This window comes from Protobothrops mucrosquamatus, unplaced genomic scaffold, assembly GCF_001527695.2.
Source record: "Protobothrops mucrosquamatus isolate PMUCROS unplaced genomic scaffold, P.Mucros_1.0 scaffold2298, whole genome shotgun sequence".
Lineage (NCBI taxonomy): Eukaryota > Metazoa > Chordata > Lepidosauria > Squamata > Viperidae > Protobothrops > Protobothrops mucrosquamatus.
Window position 1 is genome coordinate 205604 of NW_015388384.1, and position 22253 is coordinate 227856.

Sequence of the window (22253 nt, forward strand, 5' to 3'; positions counted from 1 at the left end):
TTTTTTTCTTTAAAGAAACGTCTAAAAAATATCCTCGTGCGTCTCATATTCCAACCGAATTTCAGGGGTCTGATCAACTGGTTACTCCAGTGGTGTTCAATCTCTTGTACACGTGTCGTAGGTGGGATTCTGAGGTAGTGCAGGAGGGGCACGCAGTAAGTCACCGAGGTCTTAAAACTTAGCACAAATCACTTTTTATGCATTCAACACATTTATATTACTGTAGCTGCCCATCTCACAATCGGGCATGTAAAAAATGTGAACGTTCCTGGGGACTTTGGTGGATCCAGGTTATTTATTCATGTAGCAGTATTTATAAGCCGCTCAGTCTAGCCAGGATCTGGCAGCACACAATTCAAAGTACAATAACACAAAAACCAATCACTTAAAATAATGCATTCAGGTAACTGATGGCCACCAAGCAGAACAATGGATCAAAAACTCACCCTTCTATTGGTCTTTTTATAAAATTACTGATGAAATGTAAGCAATAAAAGGAGCATAAAATCTTCTAGGGTATGGGCTGATTTTATAGCTTATATAACATCCTTGGAAGGGTACTTAATTTTTCCAGGGATAATAAAATATCAGTCAAACACTTTAGGTAATGATAAAAATGAAGTCTTCTCTTGGTTGAATATGATTCTTGTAACAAATGCACAACATTTACACTTTCCTGGAAATACAGTGGAATTGATTTGTCTGGATGTTTTTCAACTTCCCTGTGTATTAACTAGCTCAAATTTATTTAAATTCCAAGTTCAGGCAAGGTCAATAAATTCCTGCCACTTAAAGTTAGAAACATGTAAACTGCTGGAATTTGTATTATTTGGGGTCAAAGTACAATAACTTTTAGGTTGAAACATGAAAAAAAAATGTTTTCCTCAAAAAAATCTACATTAGATCAAGCTATTCATGCAAATATAATGTCTGAGAGCTTTCGGAAAATGTTCATTATTCCAATTCTCCTCCCAATTGTCCTATCTTGCTATGGCATTCCTGAAGGCATTGTGCAAACCTGTTAAAGCAAGGTTTTTTTGTGTTATCTTTTTTAAAAAATTATTCCTAGTTTTAATACATGCAGTTATACAGTGCTTTTAATAGGATCAACTAAAATGTCGTAATGTTTTCAGCCAGCTTTTGAATTATCCAGAATTCTTGTTTAAGTCTGATGTTAAAATAGCAGGGAAGGAGAAAAACAGAATATGTCATAGAACACTGGGATCTGGAAGTGGGAAACAGGGATTTCCATTCAAACTATTAACTGGAAGAAAGGGTGGGACGTATTTCATAAATTAGATTAGGGGCCAGAATTATTGCTAGCTGATTCGTATTTTTATATATGGCCTATCATCTCACCAAATTTTTGGAGATAGCATTCTGGTTTTTCACCCGATTTGTTATAATTAATGATCAAAGTATGGAGATGTTTGTTGATCTTGCATATACCACTGAAATATGATAATGGAATATAAGACACCAGCAAAACTTAGGATGACCACCAAAGCCTTGATACATCCTGTATGGGTAGTCTTCGCTTAACTAAGAGAATTGGGAATACAATTTCAATCACTAAGTGATATTCATAAAGTAGGGCATCATGCGACCACATCACTTAGTGACAGCAATCTCAGCAATCCCTGTTGCTGTCATTAAAGGAGTTCCAGGTGACTTGCAAGCACGCCGGCTGTGTAAGTGGCTGTTGCCTAGTGAGTGAGAATGCAAGTGACTTACAGGAGCGACTTGCAAACAAGGTTGCAAATGGTGATAGCAATAATAATAGCACTAAAACTTATATACCGCTTCATAGTGCTTTACAGTCCTCTCTAAGCGGTTTACAGAATCAGCATGTTGTCCCCAACAGTGACTGTGGGATGCTGTGACTGTCACAAGTGCAAGCCCATTGACCAGCACCCATATCATGGTCACATGACCTCAGGGCTGCTGAAACAGCTGGAACTTCAAAGACTGATCATAAGTACCACACATTCAGTGTTGTAACTTTGAATGGTTGTTGAATCGTTCAACAAGTGGTTGCTAAGGGAGGACTACTACATGTATCTCTTTGCTGCCATGAAGTAGTCATAGAGAGTGTTGAGAAACAAGCCAGAAAAGGTAGCTGTAATACAGCTGATGTAAACATATTTGCCACCCTACTTCCTGATGCAATAAAACAGATCTAATAGGCAGGGAAGGATTTTTCTTTCCTCAAGGNATGGCTCTGGAGAAAAAAACGTAGTTGTGCTTTGTATTTTCATGGAAGTTCAGGGACATGCTTCTCTCAGAAGAACACACAGCATCTTTCTTCCCTCTTTGCTTTCCACGTAGCAGTTAAAGTCTTTTTTTATTCTGTCATACTATTGGTCATAATACATTGATTGGCATGTACCCACTGCTGTGGTTTTTAATCTGCCAGAGGTTTTTTTCTCTACCTTGTTCTGCACAAGCCAGAGCGTCATGATGGGAATAGTCTACACATATAGTATTATAAAAAGGTCTCCACTTAATGGCTGCTTAATGTGCATGCATATGTTTGGGGGGAGGGTGTACATATACATATAAAATTCATCTATTTTTATTTCCTTTTATCTATCATTTTTTCTACATGCACACACATACACATTTATAAAAGGAAATTTAAAAATAGATGAAGCAAATTTAACAAACATTTAAGCATCTAAACCAGCGGTTCTCAACCTATGGGTCGGGACCCCATTTGGAATTGATCGACCATTTCACGGGGGTCGCCAAGCAAGGCTGTCCACCATTTTTTTGTCCGCCATTTTTTTTGTCCGCCATTTTTTTCCCCTTTTCCGGCGGGTGCCTTACCTCCCTTGGGCTGGGCCAGCTGGTGGTCGGCCTACTCCATCTCTGCCGCTTGCCAGCTACGCCTTGGCCGGCGCAGGGGGCGGAACCACGCATGTGCGGCACTCCCGGGCACTCCCTCGACTTACGACCAGTTGGGTAGTCCTCGACTTACGACCGGTTTAGTCCTCGACTTACGACCGGTTTAGTCCTCGACTTACGACCGGTTTAGTCCTCGACTTACGACCGGTTGGGGGTCGCAGCATTAAAAAGGTTGAGAACCATTGATCTAAACATTAAAAGTAGGGTAAAAAGAAATAATAATAAAAGAAGAAAAAACCTATAGGTTTCTGTCTCTCTCCTTTCTGTACGTTTGCTAATTTACAATATTTGTTAGTATTCGGCTCCTCCGTAGGTGGTTATATTTACCATGCTTTGTGATGTGTTATTGTTTTTAAGCTTTACTCTGCCCAGAGCCACACTGAGTTGGGTTGATTGATAAATCTCACAACTAAATATGTAAGTACATTTTAAATGTCTTTTTTTTAAAAAAAAATCCGCTTTACTCCAATAAACTACAGTGTTCTTTCAACTGTATGTTTTATTTTTTTAATTGTATGTATTTATTGCAAGCGGCTTTTACTACTACTAAAATGGCTAAGCTGGGCTATTTTAGACTCTTCCATGTAATGCAGCTAAAATGTATGGATTGATTATAAGATTACTCTTTATTTTTGTTCCTGGTGCTTTTTTAGAAATATCCTTAGCAAATCCTTATTTCTATTTCTATGCGTGTGTCAACGCTGCAAATACTGTATATTCTTGCTTTGACAATATGCAGAACTGTCTGGTATTTTTATAGTTAAATCAGGCAACAGGGAAAGGGGAGGAGAATAAGGAAAGCCCGGGGAAAAAGAAACCGGAAGTAAATCACATCTTCCAAATTAATTGGAAGATGTGAACCATGACCCCAAAATAGGGGCGGGAAAAATGCCTGGAATGTTGTGCCGTACTGACATCTCTGTAACCTTAATAAATGCTTTTAGGAAAAATATGCCTGAAAGTCCTTTTAAGTGTTTCATTAATCAGACACATGACAGCGTGTATATTTGTATCTCAGGTTTGGTGTCTCTCTCTGAAATTGAGGACATGATAATATTTGCGTGCCTTGCAGAATTGTTGTAAGAGTTAAAAAACAATTGAGGATAGCGTGCTTCGTGGTCTTGAAAGCACTGTACAGATCTTACATGCCGTTATTGCCAGCAATATTCTGCGCTGTTAACTATGATGAAAGAGGTTGTGGGATATGGCATGCAACCACGACACTGGCTATGTTTTAATCCAGGGCTGTGCAGGTCACCATAAAGAACAAACTGTCTGCTCCACTCGGAATGTAGAAGTGTGATTATCAGCAATTTAGAAGTTGCTCAGCAATGGGAAAACTAGCTGCAACAACACACGATGCACACTGCAGGACAAGAACCGGTTCCATCACCCCAGCAACAGTGCAGTGTGGCAAGGACATTTGCAGGCGTTGATGTTTAGTGTTGTGCTCTTAGATAAGCAGAAAGTTGTGGGAAGGAAGTAACAAGAAACAGTTTTTGTGGTCAGCTAGAGAGCATGGCAGGTGTACGGCGCGAGACAAACAGAACAATGAAAAAGTATTATTTTAACTTAAGGAAGTATTAGGGGGTTACTATGTGTAAGAAGCAGTTTGGAAAAAAAAAATACCGTCCACCTTTTTGTCTCCCCATAGGACCTCAGATGCAAACAGCAGAGAAGGGAAAAAAAGTTAAGAAGACCCAAAAAAACAACAACCCCAGAACACATAACAGTACTAGGCTGTGCAAGCCAGCAAGAGAAAGGATCTAAACCTCAAGGGACTCAGCCAAGATGTTAGCTTTGGTTCTTACAAAAGCAAAGAGTTTTATTAGGTTGAATAGTACAATCTTGTTCTCAGCTTACCAATAAATTGTGTCCCCATGTGCTCATTGGGGCTTACTTCTAAGTAACAGTGAAAAAGCTGTAGCTTTTGGCTGCAAACAATATTCTTACCTCTTGTAAAGAAGAGAATAATATTTTGCATCCCCAAGGCAACTGGTTTAAATAGCATTACAACTGTTTGTTTCATGGAATCACGGCCCAGGTTCAGATTCTGGTGTGTCATTTATAGGAGATTGGTAACCTCTAGCTAGAGAGCTAGTTTAGGGTGGTGGTTAAGGCATTAGGCTAGAAACTGAGTGATTGTGAGTTCTAGTCCTGCTCTAGGCACAAAGCCAGCTGAGTGACCTTGTTCCAATCACTTTCTCTCAGCCCTAGNTTGGAAAAACTGTACAGGAATGCAAGTTACAAATCAGGATATAGTCCTTGCTTACCAACTGCTCATTTAGCAACCGTTCAAAGTTTCGATGGTGCTGATGATGAAGATTTATCAGAGGTCCTCGAAGTTATGGCCATTGCAGCATTCCTAGGATTCTGGCGCTTGGGAACCTGGTGCTGTACACATTTATGACAGTCGTGTCTCCTGGTCGCCATTTGTGACCTTCACAGCTGATAGGCAAAATCTACAGGGGAACTGGCAGAAAGTCGTAAGACCTGGTCACGTGACAATACAGTTAACCACACGTGATTCTTTTTAACAACCCCCAACCAGAATTGCTGTCGTAAGTTGGGGGTGGTTATCTGACATTTCACTTTACAATTGCATCATTTAGTCATGGAGTTGCCAGTCCTAATTGTGGCCAGTAAAAGAGGATGACCTGTGTATTACCTAATAACTTACAGCAGTGGTCCTCAAATCCTCTTCGTGCAGCTCTCAGTTCCATTTGATCAGTAATCCAGAGAGCGATCAAACTGATGGTGCAATGTTTGAAGTGGAAACTATCTAAATCTACTGTGGTGTAAGCTAGCTTGAGCAACTTAAGTTGGAATGGCTGTTTTTGAATAAACAGATATACAAGCAAAGATCAGAGGTGATTTCTTCCATTGCAAAATGATGTTACGAAGTTTTCTGAGCATTGACAGATTAATAAATTATTGCACCCCAAATAAACATTGATGTTACAATAATCCCCCCCCCCAAATGCATTTTATCACTGTTGCCTCTCCCTCATCTTAACATTCAGTGGATGCAATTGTGATTTGTAGCTGATCTAATTGGGGAATCTATCGTCTTACTAAGGTTAAAGGCTGCAGTTAGCGAAGGATGTGTTGTGATTGCCGATCTAGGCAGGCCTTGCTGAAAGCGGCTAAGGCTTGCAATATTGTTGAAGTTAACATTTGCTAGTTTTGGAAAGATAATCCTCCTCCTCTTCCCTTGGGGCCTCCGTCCTCTACTTAACTTTCCTTGGTTCTCCAAAATACACAAGGAAGAGCAAAGTTAGCCTCATTAAGCAAAAAAAGATATTTATCTAAATTGGTGCATCTTGGTAAAAATCAAAGTGCATTATGGAGCATAAGCAAAAGGTTAGATTTTTGTGTTCCGACGACAGTGGATGGGTGTGTGTCCCTGGATGTCTATGTCTCTCTGTGCGTGGCTGAATTATGTATCCAAGATGAAATGACATTTGGATCCTGAAAAAAATCAAGGTGAAAAGGGAATGCCTGTAGCCATGTTAAGAACCCACATTGCAACAGAACATGGCAAGAATTGGATCTCAGCTTTCCAGCAGGGGTCAGGTATGTCTGTGATCATGTGAACATCATTATTCTCACACAAATACTTAGACACCCTTGGCCAGAGGTCTTCAAACTTGGCCCTTTTATGACTTGTGGACTTCAACTCCCAGAATTCCTCAGCCAGGCACGCTGGCTGAGGAATTCTGGGAGTTGAAGTTTACAAGTCATAAAAGGGCCAAGTTTGAAGACCCCCTGCCCTTGGTTGTCCTCAGACCAGATGAGTGAACATTTTTCAAGTGTTAAGAAAGCGTATATATGTAATTGTAACGTCCCACCCTATCTACGACTTGTAAAATAAGCAGCTCTTTGTCTGACCCAATTCTTGGGAATGGCTCGCGTTCTTTTCTCCATCACAGTAAGTTTCTCGAGATGCATAGCTACTTTTTTGCATTTTGATTAAGCCAGAGAGGCATAATTCCAGGGGAATCTCCTGCCACTAGAAACATTGGGTTTAACTGGTCTGGAATTGATTTCCTATACTTTATCCTTACTTGCTTTTAAACAATATCCGTATCAAAGTTTTGAAGAGCAACCTCTTTTTAAAAAAACAAACATTGCACATGTTCTACGAAGCAACAATTCATCTACACACCCTGAAAACAAGTTTTGTTCATTCTACTTCAGTCCTATTTTTTTTCTCAACAACTGCAGGTTTACTGTAAGGCTGGTGAACTTGCACTGAACTTGCCATCAAATATCTTTTGTTTTGTCTCGGTTTGTTTTGTTTAACCTCCATTTGGAGGCCTCCCGTTTAGCACTGTGTATGTTTGACTATCTTCCAAAGAAATGCTTGCAAATGTAGCCCTTTTGAGGGTACAGCTCAAAACTTCACTCTTGGAAATTTGTACTGAAGAATTGAGAAACTGTAACCCTGTTCAATGTGCTTTGTGAATGTAAGCACCATTGGATTCCTCATCAGGCGTTGATGTGCAGGGTGATACGAGATTGAGCTACACTAAAGCTGGAGTGCTGTTTTGCCCTGGTGCTACTCCTCTTTTGCAGCCAATTTCAACAGGAACGTTCAAGTTTCAACACTATAGTTCAACAACAATCTGGCGTTTGGCTGCTATGAATCACAGTCAAGGTTCCAGGAGAAACAGGAGACACGCAGCCGGACATAAATCAAAGACATAACTTCTTAACCTAGCAAGAGGGATCTTATTCTACGAGAATGAATTTAATTCCTTTAAAGCAGTGCTGCCTGGGGAATTCTGGGAGTTGAAGTCCACACATCTTAAAGTTGCCAGATTTAAAAAAAACCCACTGCTTTCAAGCATTCTGGGCAAATGACCTTCCCCGCTTCTTCGGATAGCAAATGTAGCTACCACCGTTTGATTATGGGGAGCATGCAAAAGCACTTCCTTGGTCGGTTGTAAATTTTCCGTCATTCAGCCGATTCCTTGGAAGAGACGGGCTTCTAATACAGGTAGTCCTCGACTTAACAACAGTTCATTTAGTGACAGTTCAAAGTTACAACGGCACTGAAAAAAGTGATTTATGACCGTTTTTTCACACTTACGACCGTTGCAGCATCCCCATGGTCCGACACGATCAAAATTCAGAGGGTTGGGAACTGACTCACATTTACTATTGTGGTAGTAGTGCCCCAGGGTCATGTAGCCACCTTTTGCAAACTTCTGACCGGGAAAGTCAAGGGGAAAACCAGATTCACTTCACAACCGTGTTACTAATTTAACAACTGCAGTGATTAACAACTACTGTATGGCGAGAAAGGTCCTAAAACGGAGCAAAATTAATTTAGCAAATGTCTTACACTCAGCGACAAAAAATTTGGGCTCAGTTGTGTCAAGGACTACCTGGGTTATCAAAAAAAGGCCAATGCACATTTTCTACACCATCTCTTCTGTAATTTGACAAAATGTCTTCTCTATTTTGTTAAGATGCAATAACTGACATGGTGCATCGTATTCCTAGAGAGCCCACTGGGGATCTCTGCAGTTAGTAGTAGGTCTGGTTTGATGTACACCAATTCTGTGGTCCGATCTTTGGTTTTCGGAATCTTCAGAAGAGGGTGGAATTCGTACTTTTCGACCGATTCACTGAAACCCGACCAGTGAGTCGGTTGGGTAGAGTGTCCCAACAGCAACACCCCTTTTATCCTTTTCCTACCTCATACAAAAGACGGTATAAATACTTTTTTTATTTCCGTCCTATGTTTTTTTTAAAAAAATAAAACCATATTAATTCTCTAAATGGAGCTCACCTTTTCACTGTTGCCAGTCTAAGTTGCTTGTTTCAACTGGTACTGCGCAGATTTGTGGAGACAGGTCCAGAGGAACCTTGTAACACCAACACTCAGAGAGACTCAACATCTGCAACCCAGAAGAATCAAACTTCCCACAGCTATCTCTGCATCTTTTCTAATCATCGTACACGTTCAGGCTTGTTTTATATTCCAGGGCGGTGCTTCTGTTACAAAAAGGTTAGAAAATACAACCTAAGGGGATTGGAAATGATGCTATGGCATCTGCTTTTCTTACGCCTTCATTTAAAGGGCGCCAACTGGGATACAGCTAATAATTGCTGGATGCAAGGATTGGAGGACACCTCCCAATTCTGTACAGCCGGACAAGTTTCCACCTGAATTAGACGGTTAGTTAAAAGGCTGGGAATTCTGATTTGGAGGACAGCAGCTCAGAAAAAGCTCAGGCCACTCCTTTTATACATTGCTTTCCTGCTTGTAATTTCTGCCAAAATACAAAGAAAAGAGGAGAAGGTAAGAAAGGAGGAGTGAAATTATGGTTCCAGCCCAGCTTCTGGAGCTCTTCACTTGTCCCTTTCCTACAGCTAGTTCAGGGGTATAGTCAACCTTGGCTCTTTTATGACCCGTGGACTTCAATTCCCAGAATTCCTGAGCCAGCTGAGAGTCATAAAAGAGCCAAGGTTGACTACCCCTGAGCTAGTTGAAACAGAGGTTATTCTGTGAAGAATCCAATGGTAGCTGCTGCAGTTGAAACTGGCTGACATATAGAATATGGAAAAGTCTGACCATTGGCAAAGCCAACTGGGATTGATGGAAACTGAGACACCTGGATGCTAAGGATGCTCTGCTCCAAACAACAGAATTGTTTTGAACAAAATAACCATTCCACTATCTGACTGAATATAAGTAGTCCTCTACTTATGATCACAATCGAGCCCAAAACTTCTCTCAGATAAATAGAATAGAGCTGGAAGGGACCCTGGAAGGTCTTCTAGTCCATCCCCCTGCTCAAGCAGGAGAACCTACCACCATCTCAGACAGATGATTGTCTAGTCTCTTCTTAAAAATCTCCAGTGATGGAGTGCCCATGATTTCTGGGGGTAAGCTGTTCCACTGGTTGATTGTCCTCACTGTCAGGAAGTTTCTCCTTAATTCCAGGTTGCTTCTCTCTTTCATCAGTTTCCAACCATTGTTTCTCGTCCTTCCCTCTGGTGCTCTGGTGAATAACCTGGCCCCTTCTGCCTTGTGGCAGCCCCTCAGATACTGGAATACTACTATCATGTCTTCCCTATTTCTACTTTTCTCTAGATTTAGCCAAACCCACAGCTGTTCTTCGTATGTTTTAGCCTCCAAGCCTTTGATCATCTTAGTTGCTTTTCTCTGAATTTTTTCCAAACTCTCAACATCTTTTTTGTGATATGGTGACCAAAACTGGCCGCAGTATTCCAGGTGTAGTCTCACTAGAGCTTTGTAAAGTGGTACTAGTACTTCGTGTGACCTTGATTCTATGAGAGACATTTGTTAACAACTTTCCTTGCCACAGTTGTTAAGGAAATCACTGTAGTTCTTTAATTTAGTAAAACGGTTGTTAAGTGAATCTGGCTTTCCTGTTGACTTTGCTTATCAGTAGGTCGTAAAAATGGGATCACATGACCCTGGGTCATTGCAACCGTCATAAATATGAATCAGTTGACAAGCGGCTGAATTTGGATCACATGACCAGAGGGGATGCTGCAACGGTCGTAAGTGTGAAAAACGGTCTGAAGTCACTTTTTTCAGTGTGGTTGTAACTTCAAATAGTCACTAAACGAACGGTTGTTAAGTCGAGGGCCACCTGTACTGCATTTCTTCATACTTTATTTTTTGATCCAGGCCAAAACCATTTATTTTATCATCTAGTTGGGAATTCTGGGAAGTGCAATCCCCAGGTTAGGAAAGACTGGCCTAGAGAAACCTAGTAGTATCTCAACCCCCAATTTTGTAAAAGATTAGCTTGGGGTGAATTGACATGCTCCCCACTTTCCAAGGACAGCCTCTGGATTCTGCAAGGCCGGCAAACAGAACTCATTAGTGTCTAAGCTCTACCTTTCTGCAGCTGATGGTAATTGTACCCCACAGAACAGCTTAGCAATTAGTTGCCCTTTTCGAATTAAGTCGTGCTAAAACTTCCAATTAGGCAGATTATCCAAAGAGAAACAAATTGCTGCAACAGACCCTGGCTTTTTTTGTCACTCAAATTAGCAGGCCGCCATATATTTTTTTATTATATAACTTTATTTTATAATTTTGACTAGCACCGGGTATGCATTTTTTTTTCCCTGCACAATCTCGGTTCTTGAAGGTATTGCCAGGCACCTGTTCACTCCCCCCCATCCCGCCCCTCCAAAAATATAATGGTGAGGAAGTAGGATGGGAAGCCAAAACTTAAAATTGATTTCATCCCTTTTTCGTATTAAAATATTGTTCTCCGGTCGTGTAACTATTACCTTTTCCTCCTACACTGCATTAAAATTAACAATTCGACCACAGTTCTGAGAAGTCCCTAGAGGACTGCAGCTGGCTTTGAGGCCTCAACTCAGATTTTATCCAAAGGTTAGGAGAACATTGTTTGGTGAAATGGGCAGCATATAAGATGATAGATAGATAGATAGATAGATAGATAGATAGATAGATAGATAGATAGATAGATAGATAGATAGATAGATAGATAGATAGATAGATAGACAGACAGACAGACAGACAGACAGACAGACAGACAGACGTGAAAGTTGGACCGTAAAAAAATGAGACAGAATGAAAATTGACTCCTTTGAGCTGTGGTGCTGAAGAAGGATCCGGCATATTCCTTGTACAGCACAGATGACCAACAAGCAAGTACTAAATCGCCTAATGCCAGACATCACTGAAAGCAAATCACAAAACTATGTCTCGCTTATTTTGGCCATGCCATGCAGGGGAATTTACTGGAGACAGCAATTATGTTTGGAAGAGTTAGCGGTAAAAGGAAACTAGGCTGCCAGTGGACACCATCAAAGCTGACACCAGCCAGAGCATGAAAAAACTCAAACCAGTAGTGCAAGATCAGAAGATGTGGAGAGAGACCTGGTCCATAGAATCACCGAGAGTCGGACACAACTGAACATTATAACAGGGCCGGGCACTTGCTTTTTCTGTTGATATCCTCAGGAATAATCTGCTTGATCTGGGTAAAGCCAAGCAACCAAGTGGGATGGGCCCATTCCTCCTCTCCTTGACTGACCTGCTTCCCTCTTCCTCCTCAGCCGGCTTCTAGCTAAGGAGTAAATTGCTTAAAATTTTGCAAATGGTTTTGAAATTAAATCCAGGGGCTGCATGTCACGCTTAAGCTTCTAACTCTACATTAGAAGCAAGATAAATAAGATTAATTCTTTCCTTTGGGGGGGGGAGGGGACGTTAAGGCTGGTGGACTATGCATTTAATAATTGGTTTTGATTGCATGATAGCTGGATTAGAGACAGATAATACCACAGAAAGGCTTAAAGAGGATAGGCTGTAGTTCAGTGTTGGAGCATATGGTTTGCAAAATAGAAATGCATCCTAGCGCAATCCTTGGCATCAGTTCAGTTTAAAGGATTAGGTTGCAAGTGATTGCAAAGCCTTTCTTTGTCTGAAGCTCTGGAGAATTGCAGCTGATCAGAGAAGAAAGTATTGTGATATATGGAGAAACAGGGTGACTCGGCCTGTGCTTAGATATCACCGTTTTGTAAAACTTAGTTTGGTATAATTTAAGTACATGGAGATGGGTGTCGTTATCACGTCGTCAGGCTGACGGTGGTTGAGTAAATAAATAATTTGTCCTCCGTCTTGGTCGGTTGACCTTCCGAATAATCCGATAGAACAAAGCTGTAATTCGGTCGGCCCACACTTCCAATCTTAAGACCGGAATCGAACGAACAACAAACCCAAAGCTAATTAGATGACTTCAGAAAAATGAGGCTGAGAAAGCTTTGAGCTCCTGGACAAAAAGTAGAATTCAAATGTGAATCATGTTACCATCTCTCACATTACAACAATCAACAGCGGCCAAGTTAGACCCAAAGATTGGTGACTTTTAGACTACACCAGTGATGGCGAACCTTTTAGAGACCCAGTGCCCAAATTGCAACCCAAACCCCACTTATTTATCACTGGGTGCCAGGTGGGCGGGGCCGCAGTGGTCGTGGCAGACTGAGTGGGCGGGGCCAGGGTGACGGGGGCCAGTCCCTCACCATCTCCGGAGCACGGCACGCGTGCCCACAGAGAGGGCTCTGAGTGCCGCCTCTGGCACGTGTGCCATAGGTTCGCCACCACTGGACTACACCATTTTGACCGCAACTTTTCCAGGAGGCTTCCAAGAAGACATCTTTAGGGCTATCAGTCAAAAAGTACTGCACATTTCTGTACCATTATGGCCCGTTGCAGTTAGCCTGAGGTTTAGGCTGGATTTGGCATTTTTGTCCATCTGTCGAGTCCTTCCCAACATCCTGAGATAGGCAGATGTTTGATGGTGTTAAAGGTGTCATCTGTTCCAAATAAAGCTGCCTTTTGCTGTTGATTGAGGGTGATTTTGTCAAGGTTGATGGTGGTCAAATGGTGTCCAGTTGTTTTGAAATTGCACCCAAGATGTTTTATTACTATTGGTACAATCTTTGCTTTCTTTTGTCACCATCACTCTACATCTATCTGCAGGTCATTGTCATTTGTGATTTTTCCTCCAATTCTTTCTCTTCTCTTCTACTATCTCCAGATACTGCCATATGTCCACTATCCATTTTTTTTGTCTGTGTTATTAATTGGAATTCTCTAAATGTCAGATTTCATTCAAGAGCTAGTTTGGTCTAATGCAGGGGTAGGCAACCTTGGCTCTTTTATGACTCGTGGACTTCAACTCCCAGAATTCCTGAGCCAGCCAGCTGGCTCAGGAATTCTGGGAGTTGAAGTCCACGAGTCATAAAAGAGCCAAGGTTGCCTACCCCTGGTCTGGTCTAGTGGTTAAGGCATCCGGCTAGAAAGCGGGAGGCCATGAGTTCAAGTCCACCTTAGCCATGAAAGCCAACTGGGTGACTTTGGGCCAGTCACACTCTCTCAGCCCAACTCACTTCACAGGGTTGTTGTTGTGGGGGAAATAGGAAGGTGTGTTGGATACTTTCACCGCCTTGAGTCATTTGTCAAAATAATAAAGGAGGGATAAAACAAATGAATACAAGCACTGACCTCAAGCATCAGAAGTAGAGAATGTGTGATTCTCCATATCCTATTAAATTAACAACATCCCAGCTTTAACTAGCTAGGGCTAATGAAAATTGAAATTAGGGAGTTTTCTCACCTCTCACAAAAAAGAGAATTACTCATAACAATAACCACACTGCAAAGTATTTTAGCAACAGAAGACAGTTCAGGGTTGACAGAAGATTGAATTCAAGTCTTCACTGATTGAGTTTGGAACCAAAGCTCTCTTGGTTTAGCTTATACCAGGGGTCTTCAAACTTGGCCCTTTTATGACTTGTGGACTTCAACTCCCAGAATTCCTCAGCCAGGCACACTGGCTGACGAATTCTGGGAGTTGAGGTCCACAAGTCATAAAAGGGCCAAGTTTGAAGACCCCTGGCTTATACCATAGTTGGCTTTGGTTGGTTTGGTGCCTTTGAATCAGTATTGACTCCTAGCAAATATGGAGCAGTTCATACATTTTCTTGACAACATCTTTGGAAGTGGCTTGCCATTGCATCCTTCCTAGGGCTGAGAGAAAGAGACTGGTTCATTAAGCTGGCTTAGTATCTAAGATGGGGCTAACATTTACAGTCTCACAGTTTCTAGTGTTAACCACTATACCAGGGGTAGGCAACCTTGGCTCTTTTATAAGACTTGTGGACTTCAACTCCCAGAATTCCAGAGCCAGCCATGCTGGCTCAGGAATTCTGGGAGTTGAAGTCCACAAATCATAAAAGGGCCAAGGTTGCCTACCCCTGCACTATATCAAATTGGCTCTGTGTGTCATAATGGCTGGTGTAAATCAAATTGAACAGTGTGGAAGCTATAGACATTCCCTCTTGTTCTTTGGAGGAATAGATACATTAACTAATCATATAAAGAAGTTGGGAATTCTGTTTTAAATGCCACAGGTATGAGAAATTTTAAATTTTTAAGGATACTTTTTATTACGTGTAGGTTTCCTTTCGCTACCGTGTACATTTGTTTTGCCTGATGTAAAGACAACAGAGGTAAGAGTTTCGTATAATAATTTCAAATAATAATTTTGTTATTTTGCAGGGAGAGTTGTTCTTTTTTTCTGGAACAAGCAGCAATAAGACAAAGCTAGCTTAAAAGTACCGAGTGCTCACTATATACCTTCTCCTCAAAAATAGGTCATCGTGCAGATATTTGATTGGGAGGGCGGAGCTCTCCTATAAGTAACATCAAGCCTCTATCCGTTTTGTTTCTTTTCAGGGAAGCATTTTGAGACCTCAGAATGGGCCAATCAATGTTTAACTGGCAGGTACAGCTAATTGGTGAAGGATTATCAAAGAGGTCTAAACAGTGGCCTGCTCCTAGATTAGGCTCTGCTCAAATGACATGTATAATTAGAATAAACAGTCTTTAAGAGTCCTGTGGAATTAGGTGGCACTTCCACCTTCATTTCTCTTCAAGGAATGCTGCTCAGTTTTACAGATATTTCTTTACAAACCCTTTGAAGTGACTGCATACTCTGAGGTCGTGGAAAAATACTGATGAGGGGCTGGCCATTGTGTGCAAGTCATCGTTGATTGCGCAAAGGACTTTTCACAGCCGTAATGTCATTTCTTCATGGATTTTGGGTGAGTGTAGCGTGAGGCCAGAATAACACAGCAAAAGACTCAGAAGCAGCCCTGCCCTGGCTTGCTGCTCTCTATTTTCTGGAAGCGATTCATATTCAGGGTGTGAATCTGGGATCGATTTATGCAAAAACTGCAGTGTTTTTATGGCAAAGAATCCTTTGGTCACGGCTCCAGCATTTCCATCTGTGAAATGGGGACTGGATTTTACTTGTTCTATACAGCACATTTCTTCCTCCGATCCTCCTACTGAAGCATTTTTCCCCCCACGCCCCAGAGTGACTTTTAGCAAATGGCGTGATATTGCCTCTTGCTGGGCCCTTGATTTTAAATAGCAACAGAGCAGGGCAAAGCAAAAGAAATTGGCAGCTGCAAATAATAATTAAATGGCCACGTGATAAGACTTTTATTTTATTTATTTATTTATGGTAACTGACCAGTTTACATAAGGTAACAACTAAAATAGTAAACAAGCCAAGTACGGAAGCACCAGTCTGAGCTCTAATGCCGCATCCGATTCGGCTGCTGCTGATCAGAGAGCTGCTCTTTAACTGATGTGGCTTCCCCCCTTTTGTGATGGGTCACTGTGGTCCAGATGTGCAAAGGTGGTTCTGACGGCCAATGAAAATGCAGTGCCTGCTTTCACAGCTCTATGCATTGAAATGACAGCTTGTGACCCATCAGACATGTACTGTGGCATCACTCATTTTTTAATAGCATGTCTTTTCCCAGATGATTCCTTCTATTCTGATAAAGGGATTTTCTTCCTCAACTAGACTTGAATTCCCACTTCAGGAAAGTCGATGCCTTTTGATTCGCTTTCTCCCAAGATCAAGTCAAGACTGGGATCTATGGTCCAGGACGGGCGTGGCAACTTTGGCTGACTTGATCTGATTGGGCAGGAATACAGTCTACTACCCATTGGTGGATCCTCCATCTCCAGTGCTGGAGAACAGCAGTATTTATGCTGCATGTATATTTGTTTTATGGCAGGGCAGTGGAAGTCCACCGGTCTTTAAAGTTGCCAAAGTTGGACACCTCTATTTTAGGGAGTATAATCGAAAATAAACTCATTTAACCAGGAACCTCTGTGGCTTCTTTGTCCTTGATACTTGTGCCAAAGAGGCTTTTATATCTAAAGTGCTATGGAAACTGTATTCTGCTGACTGAAAATGCTTTCTCCACGTGTTGGGCAGAATGTTGAGTTCATTCATACTGACTTCTACCTGGTGAGTTAAAGAGGGAGAAAACAAGGCTACTAATGCACAACTACCTGCTTTGAGGAAATCCATGTGGGCAAAGATACCCGAAGCGTGCTTGTGGATGATGTACATTCTGTGTCGTTTGATAAAGCAAAAAATTCTGCCACAAGCTGCTCGCACTGCAGAGTGTAACAACTTTATGTGCCATTGGCCTAGTCAGGCCTTGCCGGTCTACCTTAACCATTATGGGATGTAACATTTTATACACTAATGGAAAATCGTTTCGCTGCTTTTTACAGATTTTCTAGATTTTAAATTTTTTTCACAAGTCATTTCTATTTCCTGATTCAGAACAAAAGCCAAGTGTCAGTTTAAAAAAAAACAACTTTTCATGATGTGTAATGATAGCCATAATATAGGAATCATCTATTTTAAATATCCTAAGAAGCATTTAGCATAGAAAGATTAAGACATTTTAGTATTATTTCAAAGTGAAGGATGGTAAATAAAAATAATTTCTTTTATTATTCCATGAATAAACCTTAAATTTCAAACACAACTAGCAAATAGAACCTTTGCCCCAAATTCAGCTAAAATTTGCGGTCGAATGCTATGTGTTTCTATTCAGAAGCCTGCCTGAATTATATGGGTATTGCCCCAGAGCAAATATGTTCATTTTACACCTAAGCAGGAAAAACCAAAGGTACAAGTACAGATTAGGCAAAACCTGGCTCAAAAACAGTAACTGTGAGAGGGACCTTGGAATCTTAGTGGACGATCACCTAAACGTGAGCCAGTTGTGTACGGCAGCAGCCCCAAAAGCTAATACAATCCTTGGTTGTATAAACAGAGGCATAGAATTAAAAGCACATGAAGTATTAGTACCACTTTATAAAGCCTTAGTATGGAATACCTGAAATACTGCCTCCAGTTTTGGTCACCACAATACAAAAAAGATGCTGCGACTTTGGAAAAAATGCAAAGAGGAGCAACTAAGTTGATTAAGGGCCTGGCGACAAAAACATATGAAGAACGGTTGCAGGAACTGAGTATGGCCAGTCTAGAGAAAAGAAGAACTAGGGGTGAGACGATAGCAGTATTCCTGTATTTGAAGGGCTGCCACAAAGAAGAGGGGGTCAACTTATTTTCCAAAGCACCAGAAGGTAAGACAAGAAACAATGGATGGAAACAAGAAGCAATTTGGAATTAAGAAAAAACTTCTTAACAGTGAGGACAATTAACCAGTGGAACAGCTTGCCTTCAGAAAGTGTAGGTGCTTCGTTACTGGAGGTTTTTAAGAAAAAACTGGACAACCACCCATCTGAAATGGTATAGGGCCTCCTGCTTGAGCAGACGGTTGGACTAGAAGACCTCCAAGGTCCCTTCCAGCTCTATCCTGATTGAAGATGTAAAGGATTTCAACATCCAAATAGCAGCTCATGATGAGCTTCTCAACTATACTGCAATTAGGTTTATAAAAAAAACACATTTCTATTTAGATATTGCAGGGCAGATGAAAACTATATTGGATTACTTATTATTGAATCATCTATAGGTTTTTCTTGTTGATCAATAGCAATAATAGTTCCTTGAATATCATTCCAATTTTATAAAGTAAAGAAAATATAGCTTCTAACACAATGCTAAAATGAACAGAGCCATTTAAAATTATTTATAGTAAGAAAAGGTCACCAATTTAATCATGTACATTAAGCAGGCAAGCAATTTGTAAACATTCAAAAGCGGCAGCATCCATGTTACAAACATCTTATAAGGGAAACAAAAATCAAGATTGTTTTTAAGGATTACCCACCCCTTCTTCTTCGCTCTCCAAAAATTCTGGAAGTGATGTTTAAAAATACTACAAACACCAAAGGACATCTGCCAGCCTTAACAGTCCTTTCTTATAAAAAGAAAGAGTTCCAAAATTCTCAACACAACATTTTATTAGTGTGCTCTTTAATTATGATCTATATTGGTCACCAGGTTCGAGCTTTGTTTAAATCCCATTAGCAAAGGGAATGCTTGTATCTTGATTCAACGCTTCTTTAACTTCTGAGGGCAACGTATCAAAAAGATGATCTTCTACAATTAGTCCACTTTTCCTGAGAAGCCGACACTGACCCAAAGTGGCTGGTAGACGGTCTAAACAGTTCCCCTTCAGCTCCAAGTTAGTTAGTTGCAACAGCTGACCAATTTTGTCTGGAATTGAGGTGATGCAATTTTGTCCCAAACTCAAAGTTCTCAACTTGGAGCACTTAAACAGCTGTTTTGGCAAAATATCCACTTTATTTCCTGTGAGAAGCAAGTGCTGGAGATTTTGAAGCAACCCTATTTCCACAGGAATCACCGCAATGGAGTTGTAGCTTACATCTAAGCATCTGAGTTTCTGTAAACTGAATACTGCAACAGGTAAGGATTCGAGTTTATTGTTGGAGAGATAAAGTGACTCCAAGTTTTTAACGTGAGTAATGGAAGAAGGAATGTTGACTATTTTGTTGTGCCACAATTTCAGACAAGTTAGTCTTTTTAAATGTTGGAAGCTAATGACTTCTTCAATTGTGCGTATGTTATTCGACTTTAGATCTAGTTCCTGCAAGTTAGTGAGACTAAAAATGGCATGGGGAATACGTTCCAATTCACAGTTCTGCAGCTCTAATTCTGCTACATTCATCATTTTCTTAAGGCTATTCAGTACAAAAAGCTTGGTACCATCGTTATGAATTACCAGCTTGGTGAGATGTGGTGCTACATCTGTGATATTAGATGGAATTTTGGTCAAATTGCTTTTCACGTAGAGAATCTTAAGGTGCCTTAGCTCTCTAAGTGATTCAAGTCCTATCATTTTATTGTTTTCAGAATTCAAGTTGCCTACTAAATACAACTCTCGGAGATTTTTAAGCAAGTAGACCCAAGCTGGTATCTCTGCAACATCAGTAAATTTCACATGCAAGCATCTCAGGTGGTCACGAAGAAAACTGAAGGCTGTCTGCTCCACCTTTGCAGGGCAATGATAGAGATGTAGCTCTTGGAGGTTAGTCATCTGGGATATTTTAGCGGGGATTTTTGCTTCAGGAATCAGCTCGAGTTTTAACACATCTAAATCTGTCAGATCAAAAACCGCATCTGGGACTCCCGATAGCATGAAAAGGTGTAATTCTTGCTTATCCTGAGCATTGCGGGAAACGTGTTGCCTCAATTTTTCGAAAGTCCATTCGTGGTTCAAACTTATTTCCCTCAGTTTGTTTTCACTGACCTCTGACAGGAATACACCAAACCTCTTGGAGTAAAGCTGATCATACTGGTCAACCATGTGTAAGAGAAAAGCAAAATCGTTCTTAACATCTGGAATATCGCTGAAACTGCTCTCTTCTCTAACTTTTTCAAAAGAGTACTCCTTCAGGGGTAACCGAAACAACCAGAAGAGAGTGTACAGACAGACAAAACCATAGACACAGATGAGAGAAATATAACTGATAAGCAACTTTTTTAACATGTAAGCCATATTGTGTGTGCATTCAAATTCTTGGTAGCCAGTCAGATGTTCCACTTTGGGCATGCAGATATGCTCAAAACTGATTTCATTGACAAAATTGGCCGTGTAGCAGAGAATAAATATGAACTTTACAGTTTTGATGACAGTCTGAACAACATAGAGCTTATAAATCAAATCACTGTCCTCCACGTGAGCCCGGAATTTTCGTACTTTTTCAAAGAGTGCTTTGGCTTGCTCTCCATCTTTTTTGTCCAAAATGGTCATACCTGGGACTTCGATAACTGGCTTTTCTGCTGAAAACTTGAAACCAGTCTTGTTGATCATGGGGGTACTGGCATTTGGGCTTCCTTCATCGCTACTAGTTGATACGTGCTTTGGCAGGGACTGGGCCCCAGTTAGTCTCTGTTTGTTCTCCTCAGAGTCTTCACACGCCGTTTCAGACAATGCTTTTGTAGTCCAAGGGGATTCAAAGCATTTTCCTAAAATAGAGACAAAATGCTCAATTTTCGAGCAGGTTTTTGGGTATTTAAACCAAAAATTGCTACTGACCATTAAAATAATTGTGTGTATAAGAGCTAAGTAGGGAAAGTATTTCGAATACCAAGGAAGAGCCACATGATAACACATCTGGTTAATGAAAACATATTGCTGATAATCCAAGTTAGTCTTACGGCCCAGAAAATCTTTTTGCTCCTTCTTTACTTCCTGGCTTGCAGCAGTTGAGTGTAATGGTGGATAGGCAGTTCTACGTACATCAGGCGTAGTGACAGGTGTGGTGTCAAGAGATACAGTCATGGTTGCCTGTTTGTCTTTGTCTTGAATAGCTGGTGTTTCGAATTCTGGCATATTGGCAGCTTTGGCACTTCCCAAGGGGCTGGGTTGCATTTTTGCACTTACAGCAGACTGTAACACAGGCAAACAAACCACCTGATCTTTGGTCAACTGCATGGTTCCAGCAAATATAGCAACCATGAGCATTACAACTGCCAGATAATCCATAAATACATCCCACCATGGTTTCAGAATTCGGTACGTTGGCTGTATGTCATTCAGAGATGCAACTTCTGCAAGGGTAAACATTCCTGTAACAAAACAAAAGTTCCTATTATTTGCTGCTGAGAGGCACAGTAATAATTTATGCTTTTCTTTATTTGTAATTTCTATTTTTTTTTCTACTTGTTTTAATTTCAATTTTATCTCTGATAAATGGTGGACGATAGCCACAATTAAAATATACATGGTGGGCAATAGCCACTATTAAATATAACATAAATATAAAGGTCTCTCAAGCTGTATTGGTAAGAAAGTAAGACTGTGACACTAAAACATGTTCCTTAAATGTATTTTAACATTTTAGTAGATGTTTTGATGATATTATCTTAATTTAACATTTTAGGACAGACATGAAAGAAAATAATACAGAGTAAATGACCTTCAATGAGAATCAATCTAATAGTAATGGGCGGGTTACCTAATAATAGTCTATGTTATAAATTGTAGCCATTAATAGTATTATTACATCAGAGCAGAAGTCCATATAAAAGGGATAGTAAGCAGTACATATGTGGTTTTATTTTTCCAACTTCATATATACTTATTTATTCCAACATGGATATATTGCTATATTCTCATTTCCAAAACACTGAACATTTCTTATGGTAAGGAAAAATCAATCTAATGTAATGGACAGGCAATGCTTCAATGCTATTAAATAATTAGCAGATGTAAATCCTCCTGTTAATCTTTTCCCATAAAGCAGGCATTATACTCAAGGTTTTATGGTCTATATCCAATAACCTGCAGGCTGGTTTTAGGATTAAGTGTCTCAAAACCAAAACAATCAAAGTCTGCTTTGAACTGCCAAAGAAATGATGTTTCTTTGGAATACTGGAAGGCCTAAAAGCAGGAAGGTACAATTAATGTAATTCAGCATATTTTTCAATTTGAGTTAAGCACATCTTTACTCTAGTCCACTAAAATAAAAGAGAATGAAAATGTTTTCACGATCATGAACTTGA

The 22253-nt window shown here is 40.5% G+C and overlaps 1 protein-coding gene across 1 annotated transcript in view; it reads right to left on the minus strand.

Annotated features, from left to right (window-relative positions):
* Window positions 1-18408: 18408 nt before the first annotated feature.
* Window positions 18409-22253, minus strand: part of LRRC8D (leucine rich repeat containing 8 VRAC subunit D) — a 58036-nt gene continuing 54191 nt past the window's right edge. The window contains exon 2 of the mRNA XM_015824627.2: window positions 18409-21317. Within this exon, the coding sequence (XP_015680113.1) occupies window positions 18739-21315 (2577 nt within the window). The 5' untranslated portion in view covers window positions 21316-21317 and the 3' untranslated portion in view covers window positions 18409-18738. The remainder of the gene's footprint in view (window positions 21318-22253) is intronic.